The sequence below is a fragment of the Lethenteron reissneri genome, chromosome 31 (genome assembly GCF_015708825.2).
Source record: "Lethenteron reissneri isolate LAM-NWPU_2019-01 chromosome 31, ASM1570882v1, whole genome shotgun sequence".
Lineage (NCBI taxonomy): Eukaryota > Metazoa > Chordata > Hyperoartia > Petromyzontiformes > Petromyzontidae > Lethenteron > Lethenteron reissneri.
Window position 1 is genome coordinate 6,092,264 of NC_083809.1, and position 11,542 is coordinate 6,103,805.

The window sequence follows — 11,542 nt, forward strand, 5'->3', positions numbered from 1 at the left end:
TTTAGAATCAATGTACGCTTAGAGAATTTTGTGGTCAGGTCTCTTCTACAAAAGAGCTAGATAGCTCCATGGGCCTTACCTGGTAAAATAAAAAATAGTTAATTAGATAGTTCTCTGGCCTCCTGCCCAGTGAGCCTTAGACACTTCACGTGGCTTCAAAGTTAAACGTATTAACCGCGAAAATCAGAGGTGCGGGTAGCGAGTGATACGTGAATCCGGTCCTAGTCCGAATAAAATATTACAGCTGAACCAACAGGGCAGATCTTTGAGGTTGCGTGTTTACTGTGCAGCAGCAGCGTCAACAGGAATTGTCAGAGAATAGAAAGCGTTGGCCTGGTGGAATCAACGGCGTTGGATGTGATGACGTCAATGATCTTGAAAATTGCATAATTACCGAATTGCATGTGTACTTGAGACCGAAAGCATTTTGACCGCATATAAAAAATCATCGTGTCCTTAAGCTGCACTCGTTCTTATCCAATGTCTATGGACAAACTTATCCTTGCCATCGGAATGTGGACGTTTTATACTCCCGAATCAGGATCTTTAACATTCGAGATGTGCATGAAGTGCCCCAACACACTTATTTTAGCATCAATGGCCCTAAAAAAAAATCCCTTGTCAAGTGTACACTTTCATTAGTGTAGCCCGTCGGAAAGATCATTACAATAACTGCCAATCACAGTCGTCTAAGATCACAATCAACCGTACATGATATACTCATGCAAGTGACACATGCACATCACCTATACATAGTTCATGTACAGCCCTTTGTCAGTCCACTGCTGGATTGGGGTGTGGGGGGGGGAGCCTCCCCCACACACCGTGCTGGTTATAGGGATTGCTTGACCATACTTCACCTTGCTGGTCAGTGTGGCTCCTTGAAGGAGCAGAGCCAGGACGTTGGGCCATATTACAGTACAAGCATTGGCTTTTGTTTAACTGCCCCCTTCTGCAGCCTACAAGACCTGCTATGCATGTTGGTCACTGTGCAGGTCGGCCCCGCTTGCCTTCCAAGGTCTGACGAGATCGGGAGCATTTGAGCTCATTTTGTGTTCGGCGCTTACTTGTACGTCGTGTGCATAATTATACAGCGGGAGTGGTGGCTCAGTGGTAGGTTCCCACTGCGCTATGAACCAGGCAGCCTTTTTGATCCCCAGGTGGTGGTAAACGTGTGATTTGCAGTGATATTTATGACACGATTACGTCCTTGTTTTTGCGCGCACGCGCATATGTAAGGGTTCACGCATGTATTTGTTGTGTACATATTTTCGTCTCTTCTTGTGTCGTAAAGAATTTTCTATCTTTTATAGTGGCAGATTCTTGCAGGAATGGCGCAAGGTGCTTAAGAGCACAAATAACTTTTACTTGACTATTACAGCTGGGCCAAGTATGATCAACTTCACGGTGTCGGGGGCAGTAGTGCAGTGAGGTTGGCGTGGGCCCTGATGCAAGGTTATCTAGATTATTTGGCTGCTATAAATTTTCACGTAATAAGCCACTCCATTGAGCTATACAGTAAAACCTTGGATTGCGAGCATAATTCGTTCCGGAAACGTGTTTGTAATCCAAAGCACTCGTATATCAGTTGTGATCACGTGACGCTCAGACGACAAAGCGTATACACGTACTACTCGTATTGCAAGACCTCGCTCGTTTATCAAATTAATATTTATTTAAAAAAATTGCTCGTCTTGCAAAACACTCGCAGACCAAGGTTTTACTGTAATTTGTGGCCAGGCCGCTTCTGAAAAATATTCTTGTGATCTGCTTACCTTTTGACTGAAAGCTTTCGTGACTACAGGAATTCATATTCTTCGTTCTTTCGGTAAAGTCACATAAATAGAAAATAAACTCTATTTACGTGACTTTACCAAAAGAACCAGGAATATTAGCTTACCTTTCTTACTTTCCACTCCTATTGTGTTTTTGTATTGTTATAACTTTCTGACCCTTGCCCACCCCTACTGGACATCTGTGAATTTTTTTTTTTATAGCTCATAGGATTCCTCCAGTATAAATACATATTCTGATTCTGAAATGGTGGTGGGTGGAGGCCGGGGGTGGAGTCGCTCTTTACCATTTCCCTCTCTCTCTCTCTGTTCGTAGCGCGGTGCACCTGGGGGCCTCTCTGACCCGCTGGGGCCCTGTCCCTGGTGCAATCGCACCGCCTGCGCACTCCACAGCTACACCGATTACGCGTGTGCCAAGGCTAAAGAGCGAGAGAGAGGGAGAGAATGGGGGGGTGCTAGGGAAAATTTGTTCGGAGGAATCACCGAGACGGGGGTGGGAGATGCAGTTCCGGAGGGCAAATTTCGTGTAGCCGGCGTCGGGAGATGAGATTTAATTTTACAAGCGAGTGATTTAATGATGCACTGCCTAATTAATTAGCTGATTAACTTAATGTTAAGTATGTCCAGCAGCAAATCATGATGACTGCCCCCCCCCTCCCCACAGAACAGCCCCTACCCCCACACACACACCCTTCATCAACCGTGCCAGTGCTTGCCCATGCGCCATTCCATTACTTTACTCACTTTTCCATATCCTCCCAAAGCTCCCATGGCACTGAATTAGACCACACGGACACACACAAAAAAGACCAAACACTTTGGCTGCCGCTTTGTGTGTGTGTGTCGGCTAATGGCAGTGACATTTCTAAACGCTTTGCACTCTGCGGTGAGGTCGAGGGTCCGTGGTAAACATGCGCTCAGTAGCACGACGCGAAACCTCGAACACGCTCGGTGCCGAATGACTGTTTTGAGTAAAAGGAGTGTGATTTTGTTTCCACGTGCTGTTTTTATTGCAATAAGCACAGGACCGACTTGGTCTCGTGTGTGTGTGTGTGTGTCCCCTCCGTGAAGGGAAATGGTCGTTAAGTCATCTTGCTGCTGTGCACTTTGAAATCTAGATTGAAAACTCATATCTTTAGAACTGCTTTTTGTGTTTAAAAATGTTTTTGTCCTTCTCCCGCACCTCCGATTAGCACGCTTTGCTACGCTTCAAAAGAAGTTTAACATGCATATATTAACACTGAAAAAAATAAAAGTTTGTTAAACACGTTCCTTCGGAGTGGGCAGGTAGGAACTTGGTTGGACAGCGCATTCGTGCACGACAGAAAGCTCGCGGTCACGTGACGCACTTCAACAAATCCGGGAGCGTACACGTTTGGGAGGGGCTATGCACGACAGACAAATAATCCCTGGTGGGCAGTGTTGAACTGTTGTTCCTACCTGTATAATTGTTTTGATGAACATTGGTGTGCTGCTTATCTCTTGTTTACAGCCCTGAGCCGATAGTGGAAATTCGACATTCGTTAGGCGGAGGGTGAGAGTCTATCCACAGGACAGCCACTGGTCACTTCCTCACCAAGTGGAGTCACTTATTTTTATTCACCCCGGAAGGGCGATGGCCTCAATAAACCCCTGTAAACGCCGCAGCTCAAAGCAACTCTCTGTGGACCCTTAAGTGCTCCCCCCATCATGTGATAAACACTCTGTAATTGACTATAAACGTGTCAATGTATATAAAGGACTGCAGAGCTTGGGCAGTTGTTAGCGCCAGCTCACTGCCTTGGCTGCTGCTTTCCCACTTGCCCGTGATTCCTCAGTGATTGTGCAATGCAATTTGCACGAATGATGCTGTATTAAAGTCAATGAGACGTTATTTTTTAACAGTCTCAAAAAATGCCGGAGAATCTTGTGGTCGTAGATGAACAGTGTTTCACGCTTTTCGTCAGAGCTTTGACCCAATAATTTGTAGCCCTTCCGCTACTGCCTCTTGTTTTGCCAGCCTTAATTTTTACTCTGTCTCGGTCATTTAAAAAAAGGTTTGGACAATGCGAAGGTGATATCAGCAGGAAAGGGAAGCAAATCAAACTCTCATTATTGGGATTGTCCAAACATCCCAAGCCAGGTAAAAAAAAGGTGCCAGTAAAAGTGCAGCCCTGAAATATCTTGCTCCCACCTCTGCTGGCAGAAGGGGGCCTCCGCTATTGCGAGCCTTGGGGAGTGTTTGGTTTCATCCACGTTGGCCAGACGTGTTGGACGAGGTGGTTGTACCCACACTTTTTAGCCGAGCGCACGCTATGGTGCCGATCGACTGACTGTGGTGCTGGGTGGACTGAGGTGGGCAGGGGGATTTGAGAATTTTGCAACGTTGCTTCAGCTGCCACGCCGGGAGATGAGAGTCGAGCCGACCCTCGGAATAAAAACCGAGCCATGGAACTGGGTGACACTTCCCCCGGAGCATGTGATCGCCATTGCAGTATTATTATAATTGGCGTCGTTAATCGCAATTAATTACCCCACATGGTTCTGTCGCGCAGACACGTGTATGCGGTTAGTACGACCGTGCCGGGTTTAACTTTAAGCTGCTGAACGTTAGTTTTGACTTTAATCGGTGCGAAACAGTTGTCGGAAGATGAGCATTACCTGCATTTCAGTTGGGCCTTGCATTTAATTGGGGTGCTGAAGGGAGGAGAAGCAAATGAAGTGGGGTTTTTTTTTTCTCTTCGGGTTAAAAGCAACCATTCGTCGTTTCTTCCTGCGTAATTGTGATTTCGATCAATTGTGTCACTTTAGCAACGCTTATTAGGCAGAGAAATTACAATCGCAATTAAAAGCTACTTCTGCCTTTTTCACCCATCGTCTCTCGTTCTGGAATGGCGCGGTGCGATGTTTTGCGGGAACGTTATCACTGGAGCCAGGAAGACGACTTTTTAGTGCTTAAAAAAATATTAATCGCATTTATACGTCAAGGCTGAAAACATCATAATAGTAAATGAAAATATAAAAACACCGTTTCACGAGGCAGCGCCATTTAAGTGGGAAAGCCGCTCTTTGATATTCAATGTTTGAAAATACCTGGCCCTTGCCATAGGAATGTGGAGTTTATACTCCCGGTTCCGCATCGTCAACAAGAGATGAGCAAGCGCTGCCCGACACTTCTTTTGAGCGTCAATGCCCTGAACGCGTTTCACCTCTCGCCATTTTCACAGAAATCTGGAGATCTCGCGGTCGTCCACAATTAGAAAATTGCGGGGAACGAAAAGTATCGTTTTCTTACGATTATACATTCACGTTGCCTTACGAAAAACAAAATAACGTTCTAGAAAATACTTCACAACAGCGCACGGGTCTCTTACGTTTTTAGCTACGATTGCACAATGTTGTATAGAACAGCGTATCGAATTTGTAGGACTGAAGGGAATTCGGAGTTTAAATACTCGGCATGAGCGGTGGTTAGACTGCAGTCTTTCTGTAGGCGGAGTGACCCAGCCGTGGTGGCGTATTGGTGAGCACAACACTACGAACCTAGTGAGACGGTACAAAACCAGACAAAACAAACTGACTTGTTCAATCCAGTCACAATCCCAAGACATTCCAGACAAACAAAATAACGTTACCGAAAATACTTCAAAACAGCGTACGGGTCTCTTGCGTTATTAGCTACGATTGCACAATGTTGTTAAGAACGGCGTTTTGAATTTATAGGACTGAAGGAAATTCGGAGTTTAAATACTCAGCATGAGCGGTGGTTAGACTGCAGTCTTTCTGCAGACGTGGTGGCGCAGTGGTGAGCACACAACGCTAAAAACCTCGTGAGACGTACAAAACTCGACAAAGCAAACTTGCTTGTTCAATTGACTCACAATTCCAAATGGTGACAATGGATCCAATTGTTCGCGAATAAACGAGCCACGTGCCAATGAAAAAATCTCCGCTCCTGCTCTGTCAATCTATAGCGTTAATACCTGGAGGTGGTGCGCTAGCGCAGTGGTCAATGGTACCGCTGGCGAGTGACATCCGAACCGGGTTTGGCTGGCCCTTCACCATCCCACACTGGCGATCTTGGTGAAGTATGGTCGAATAACCCTCGCGGACTGAAATAACATGGTGAGGCCCTTTTTTAAATTAGATATTTGATGAGGATTGGTTTTTAACAGGGCGTGGTGGGGCACGTTTGCAATGCTTTGCTCCTAGAGGCGAGGATTTAGTGAATCACATCGAGATTTGTAAAACTCTCAACTCTGCTGGGCTTGAAAGGTGGCTAGGTGGTTGATACAACAAGTAGGTTCATTGGCCTGTGTGTTCAGCCTTTGAGTAGTAACCCCTTGCAAGTGTTGGAGGTGGGTCTTCTTCTGGGTACTCCAGTTTGCTCACACGTGGAACCCAAATGTTTATTGTATGGATGTATCTTGAACTTCTTTTGTACCGTACTTATCCAACCGTGCTAATCAGAGGTGCAGTGTTGAGTCTATGGGTAGTGTTAGTTATGGCCAGTGTGTGTGCTGAACGTCTTTTGTACCGTACTTATCCAACCGTGCTAATCGGAGGTGCAGTGTTGAGTCTGGGTAGTGTTAGTTATGGCCAGTATGTGTGCCGAACTTCTTTTGTACCGTACTTATCCAACCGTGCTAATCGGAGGTGCAGTGTTGAGTCTATGGGTAGTGTTAGTTATGGCCAGTATGTGTGCTGAACGTCTTTTGTACCGTACTTATCCAACCGTGCTAATCGGAGGTGCAGTGTTGAGTCTATGGGTAGTGTTAGTTATGGCCAGTATGTGTGCTGAACTTCTTTTGTACCGTACTTATCCAACCGTGTTAATCGGAGGTGCAGTGTTGAGTCTATGGGTAGTGTTAGTTATGGCCAGTATGTGTGCTGAACGTCTTTTGTACCGTACTTATCCAACCGTGCTAATCGGAGGTGCAGTGTTGAGTCTATGGGTAGTGTTAGTTATGGCCAGTATGTGTGCTGAACGTCTTTTGTACCGTACTTATCCAACCGTGCTAATCGGAGGTGCAGTGTTGAGTCTATGGGTAGTGTTAGTTATGGCCAGTATGTATGCTGAACGTCTTTTGTACCGTACTTATCCAACCGTGCTAATCAAAGGTGTGGAATTGGCTAAATACGCACCTAAATTGCATTCCTTGTAATTTTGCCATTTTTCCTCAAGCCATGTGATTATTCCAGCATATTTTATTTCCTATGAATGCAATTAATTACGTCGAATTTGCATACGCGTCAACCCATACGGTTTACCCGTATTCTTGTGCAGGGAAATTCAGTTTTCAGGTCCATTTGGCGTACAGCTGTTTCAATATGGGCAACAAAAAAATTGTCTGTGTTTCTCCCTTGTGATGGGACATTTTTAGGATGAACGTTGAGATGTATAAGGGCACGGGGTGACCAATAAGGTCTGAATTGGTCTTTAATAAGGTAGGACACTGATACGGGGCTGACATGAATGAATTTGTACATTAATTTAATCTGCTCTTAATTGATGTTGGGTCCAATATACTGTACACGGTGATACGTCCCTTTACCCCTCAGTTTAATGTTTTATCCCGATTGTAATCCAATTTTGCTATCGGTGTCATTTGGTGAAATTAATAAATATCTATTTAGAACTCTTGCCGCTAGCATTGCATAACCCCACCTCAGAGCATGTCCCCTGAAGATGACGTCACAGAACTACATTCGAAGTCACCTCGGGGGAGACCCACACCTTTGATATCCAAAGGGTGTTTGTCACGTGTCAATAAAACAATTTTGTGTTCATACTCAACTGGGGATTACGCTCGATTAACCCTTTCCCGTTCCGAGACGTCTGCAAGTTGCGGGGTGGGGGGTCCCGTTCACCGTTTTTTGGTTTGGCCATGTTTGTTTGTTTGTTGTTGTACGGAGTTAGAATGATGGCTTTAATCTAAGTTGTCTTGTGGTGGCTGTTGTTGTTGTTTGACTTGCATCCCACTGGGATTTTTGCACAGCGTTGGTGTATGGTGCTTTTTTTCTGGAAGACTTTGCAGTTTTTTCCTGGATGTTTCTGTTTGCGCATAGTCACTTTAAGATGTTTTCTTGTTCATGTTTTTGTTTTTTGTTTGTTGTGGTTGCACCCGATTCAAGAGCCAAATGGCTCACAGGGCTATACCAAATAAATGAAACTGAACTGCTCAATCTCGGAGCACGCAAGCGGTTCAGCATTGGATTTTATTTCGAGAGGCATCACGCTGTTGTATTTAAAGACACTGTACTCACCGCAGAGAACTGTAGAGACACCACCCCAACTCTACGATAGCTGACGCCAAACTGTGCCACACGCTCTCTCCCGCGTGGCCTTGTGAGAGCCTAGGTACCGATACACTTATTTTATTTACACGTACGTCATCGGAATGGAATCGAAAGATAAACTAACGACGTACACTCGCATCCTCGGAATGGGAAAGGGTTAATATGATGCGTTTAATTGTGCAGTTGTTGGTGACCAGGCTGAGATCACTAACTCGCTATACTTGAGAACCAGATTTAAACCTGAATTCGATACCCAGGTTATCAATTTCCAGTTCTGTGCTCTGACCCCGGAGCCATCTGGCCACCTCCCTTGATCTGTATGTCAGGATTGTATAAATGTACTAGCTGTACTACCCGGCTTCGCCCGGGACTTGTATCCACCACGCCCGGCCGCCTTTGTCTCCCCAGTGGCGATGTTAATACGCCACACCAGTTACTCGTTTTGAGGCTGAGTCCCTCCCTCACCACTCTCCCTCCCTCACCACTCTCCCTCCCTCACCACTCTCCCTCCCTCACCACTCTCCCTCCCTCACCACTCTCCCTCCCTCACCACTCTCCCTCCCCCACCACTCTCCCTCCCTCACCACTCTCCCTCCCTCACCACTCTCCCTCCCTCACCACTCTCCCTCCCTCACTACTCTCCCTCCCTCACCACTCTCCCTCCCTCACCCCTCTCCCTCCCTCACCACTCTCACTCCCTCACCACTCTCCCTCCCTCAGCAATCTCCCTCACCACTCTCCCTCCCTCACCACTCTCCCTCCCTTACCACTCTCCCTCCCTCACCACTCTCCCTCCCTCACCACTCTCCCTCCCTCACCACTCTGTAGAGGACGTGAAACTTTGATGAATTTACCTCAGAGTCGTGTGGTGGGTGTCGAGGCCTAGCACCGTGCAGAGCCTCCGGCCTCGCCTGATTTTCCCACCCGGCTGAGGCTGGGTACGGGTGCCGTTCCCCCCCCCCCCCCCCCCCCCCGCGCTACAATAATACTGTCTAATCGCTATAATTTTATAATCTACCGACCCTATAATAGTAATTGCACACATAGTGGTGGGGGGGGGAGTGAAGAGGACGTGAAACTTTGATGAATTTACCTCAGAGTCGCGTGTTAATGCGTGCGCCTATTTTTAACGGGAATTAAAAATGGCGTCCACCCCGCGGCGAAGGCGTCGCTACCCGTTGCCAGGGGCAACCGCCGTCCAATGAAAGCGGCGAAGGCGTCGCTACCCATTGCCAGGGGCAACCGCCGTCCAATGAAAGCGGCGAAGGCGTCGCTACCCGTTGCCAGGGGCAACCGCCGTCCAATGAAACTGCGTATGGTCCGGCAACACACAGACACACACACAGACAGACAGACAGATTCGCGATTTTATATATATAGATTGACGAGTCCATGTTTGGGAGTTACATCTTACTTTGCAAAACGTCTTATAATAGGGAGAATACGATAACTAATCTACGTTTCATCAGGCACCTTAAAATGCCGATTTAAAATTTAAAATGAGCGAACGATTTTGTGTACGGACGGTGAACGCTTAAGAGGCCCCGATGATGTTACGAGCGCGGCGTTAATTTGGCATTAATTATTGTCCGTGAAAACAGCATGCAGTGTTTGTCCCAGGACCTCGTGTAATTAGCAGCTAATCAGCGACAGAATCGCACCTATTAATTTCTACCCCGGGCTAATTTAATTAATCATGGCAGCCCCATCCTCACTTAGCGAGGCACTCATGGGTCATTTGTTTTGCCGGGCTATTATTATTCAAGCATCCATAATACAGGGTTTTTTTTAAGGTATATCGCGTAAATATATAAATGTGTGATTAAAGCTTTGCTTTGCTCTCAAACACACCGGTGTTGCTGTACTAGTAACGAATTGGCATGTTCTGTTTACGTGACAACCCTTACTAGTTGGCTGTGTCGGGTGGTGGCGGGTTTAACGACACATATTTACGCGATCTAACCCAAAAAAAAGCTGTATTATAGATGATATTGGTCGCGAAAGCCTAATACGTGTTAAACTGATTATTCAAGCGTACACGCACTTACATCCTATGCACGCTCACACACACACACACAGCCAAAGAAACAGCACTTAACGCTGCGTAATTTGTTCGTATACGACCATTTAGCAATGAGTTGTGGCTGACCCTGTAACGTCTCGGAAACTCAGCGGATTTTGAGCCTGGTTATTTATTTTGGTTGGAGGCCCATCTTTCGACTAACCAGGTATTGTAGGCTTGAGCTGTGTGGTGGCGGCGGCCAGGAAATGGCAGTACAGCAATGGATTCTTAATTTCACCTGTGTGCAGTACAGTATTGTTAGTTTGTTGTCCTTCCCCCACACCTCGGATTAGCGCCGTGTGATTACGTACGTTGCGAAAGAAGTTCAATTTACACACGCGCGCATATTAGCCACTTAAGTGCGCGGGTTTTCTCCAGGTATTACAGCTTCCTCGCACAAGCAACTTAGCCACATGGGTTGGGTACTAGAGGGGAATATTTTTTTACCTGGCAAAAAACAGTGTTTTATAAATGTGGTTCTGTCACTCATTTCTGTCACTGCAAAGGCTGTTTTCCAGTAACAGAAGTGACTGGGTGTGAGTGTTAATGTGCAGTTTGCCCGCCAAGAATTTTGGAGAGTCCTGTTAGTCCCTCAGTGTAATGAAAATGTACCTGGATAGTTGGTTTATCCGATAATCTAGGGAATCATTTACTCCACCTAAATAACCGGTATGATTGCCTGACTAAACAGGTAACACGAACGTAGTTAATAGAAAAAAAAGTGTCTAGTCTCTGTCCCCACTAGTGTCGCTGGACGGGAGGTGATGGACGTGCCCTGGCATCATCGTCACCATCGGCTGCGTCACACCGAGCGTGGCTGGTTGGGGGTTCCCGCTTACGATGTGTAAATGTAGGGGCGGCCACTGGTTTTAAAATTGCCCGAGTAATCAACCGCCGAAAAAAGTTGACTTTCAGTTGATCAGTTGTGAACACAATCGACAATCGTTACGACTCTACCTTTCCCCTCTCCCCCGCCATAAGTCAATGCAATGCTTTCATCACCAATCATTCTCCCCTTCCTCCTCTTCTTCCTCCTCCTCTCTCCACCGCCAGCGAGGAGAAGGAGCAGTGGATCCGCGCAAAGTACGAGCACCGCCTGTTCGTGGCGCCGGCCCCCGGTAGCGGCGGCCGTGGCGTCGGCGTCGGCGCGGGAGGAGAGGGCGGCGCGTCGCTGGGCCAGCAGCTGCTGCAGGCCTGCGCCGAAGATGACCTCGCGACGCTCGTGCTGACGCTGGCGCACGCCGCGCAGGCCGACGTCAACGAGACGTACGGGGACGGCGACGGCCGCTGCGCCCTGCACCTCGCCTGCGCCATGGCCAACCCCGTGCTCACTCAGCTGCTTCTCTGGGTACGTCTCTTCTCTATAGGCAAGGGATGCGCCGCGGTGATGTTAACTCCCTCGCCTGGT

The 11,542-nt window shown here is 47.2% G+C and overlaps 1 protein-coding gene across 3 annotated transcripts in view; it reads left to right on the forward strand.

Annotated features, from left to right (window-relative positions):
* LOC133349720 (arf-GAP with GTPase, ANK repeat and PH domain-containing protein 1-like) overlaps positions 1 to 11,542 on the forward strand; it is a 227,146-nt gene that overhangs the window by 64,080 nt on the left and 151,524 nt on the right. For all 3 annotated transcript variants that reach the window (XR_009755979.1, XM_061563407.1, XM_061563409.1), the window contains one exon: positions 11,188 to 11,482. Coding sequence is in view for 2 of the 3 variants with exons in the window: in XM_061563407.1 (XP_061419391.1) it covers positions 11,188 to 11,482 (295 nt within the window). In the remaining variant the exon portion in view is untranslated. The remainder of the gene's footprint in view (positions 1 to 11,187; positions 11,483 to 11,542) is intronic.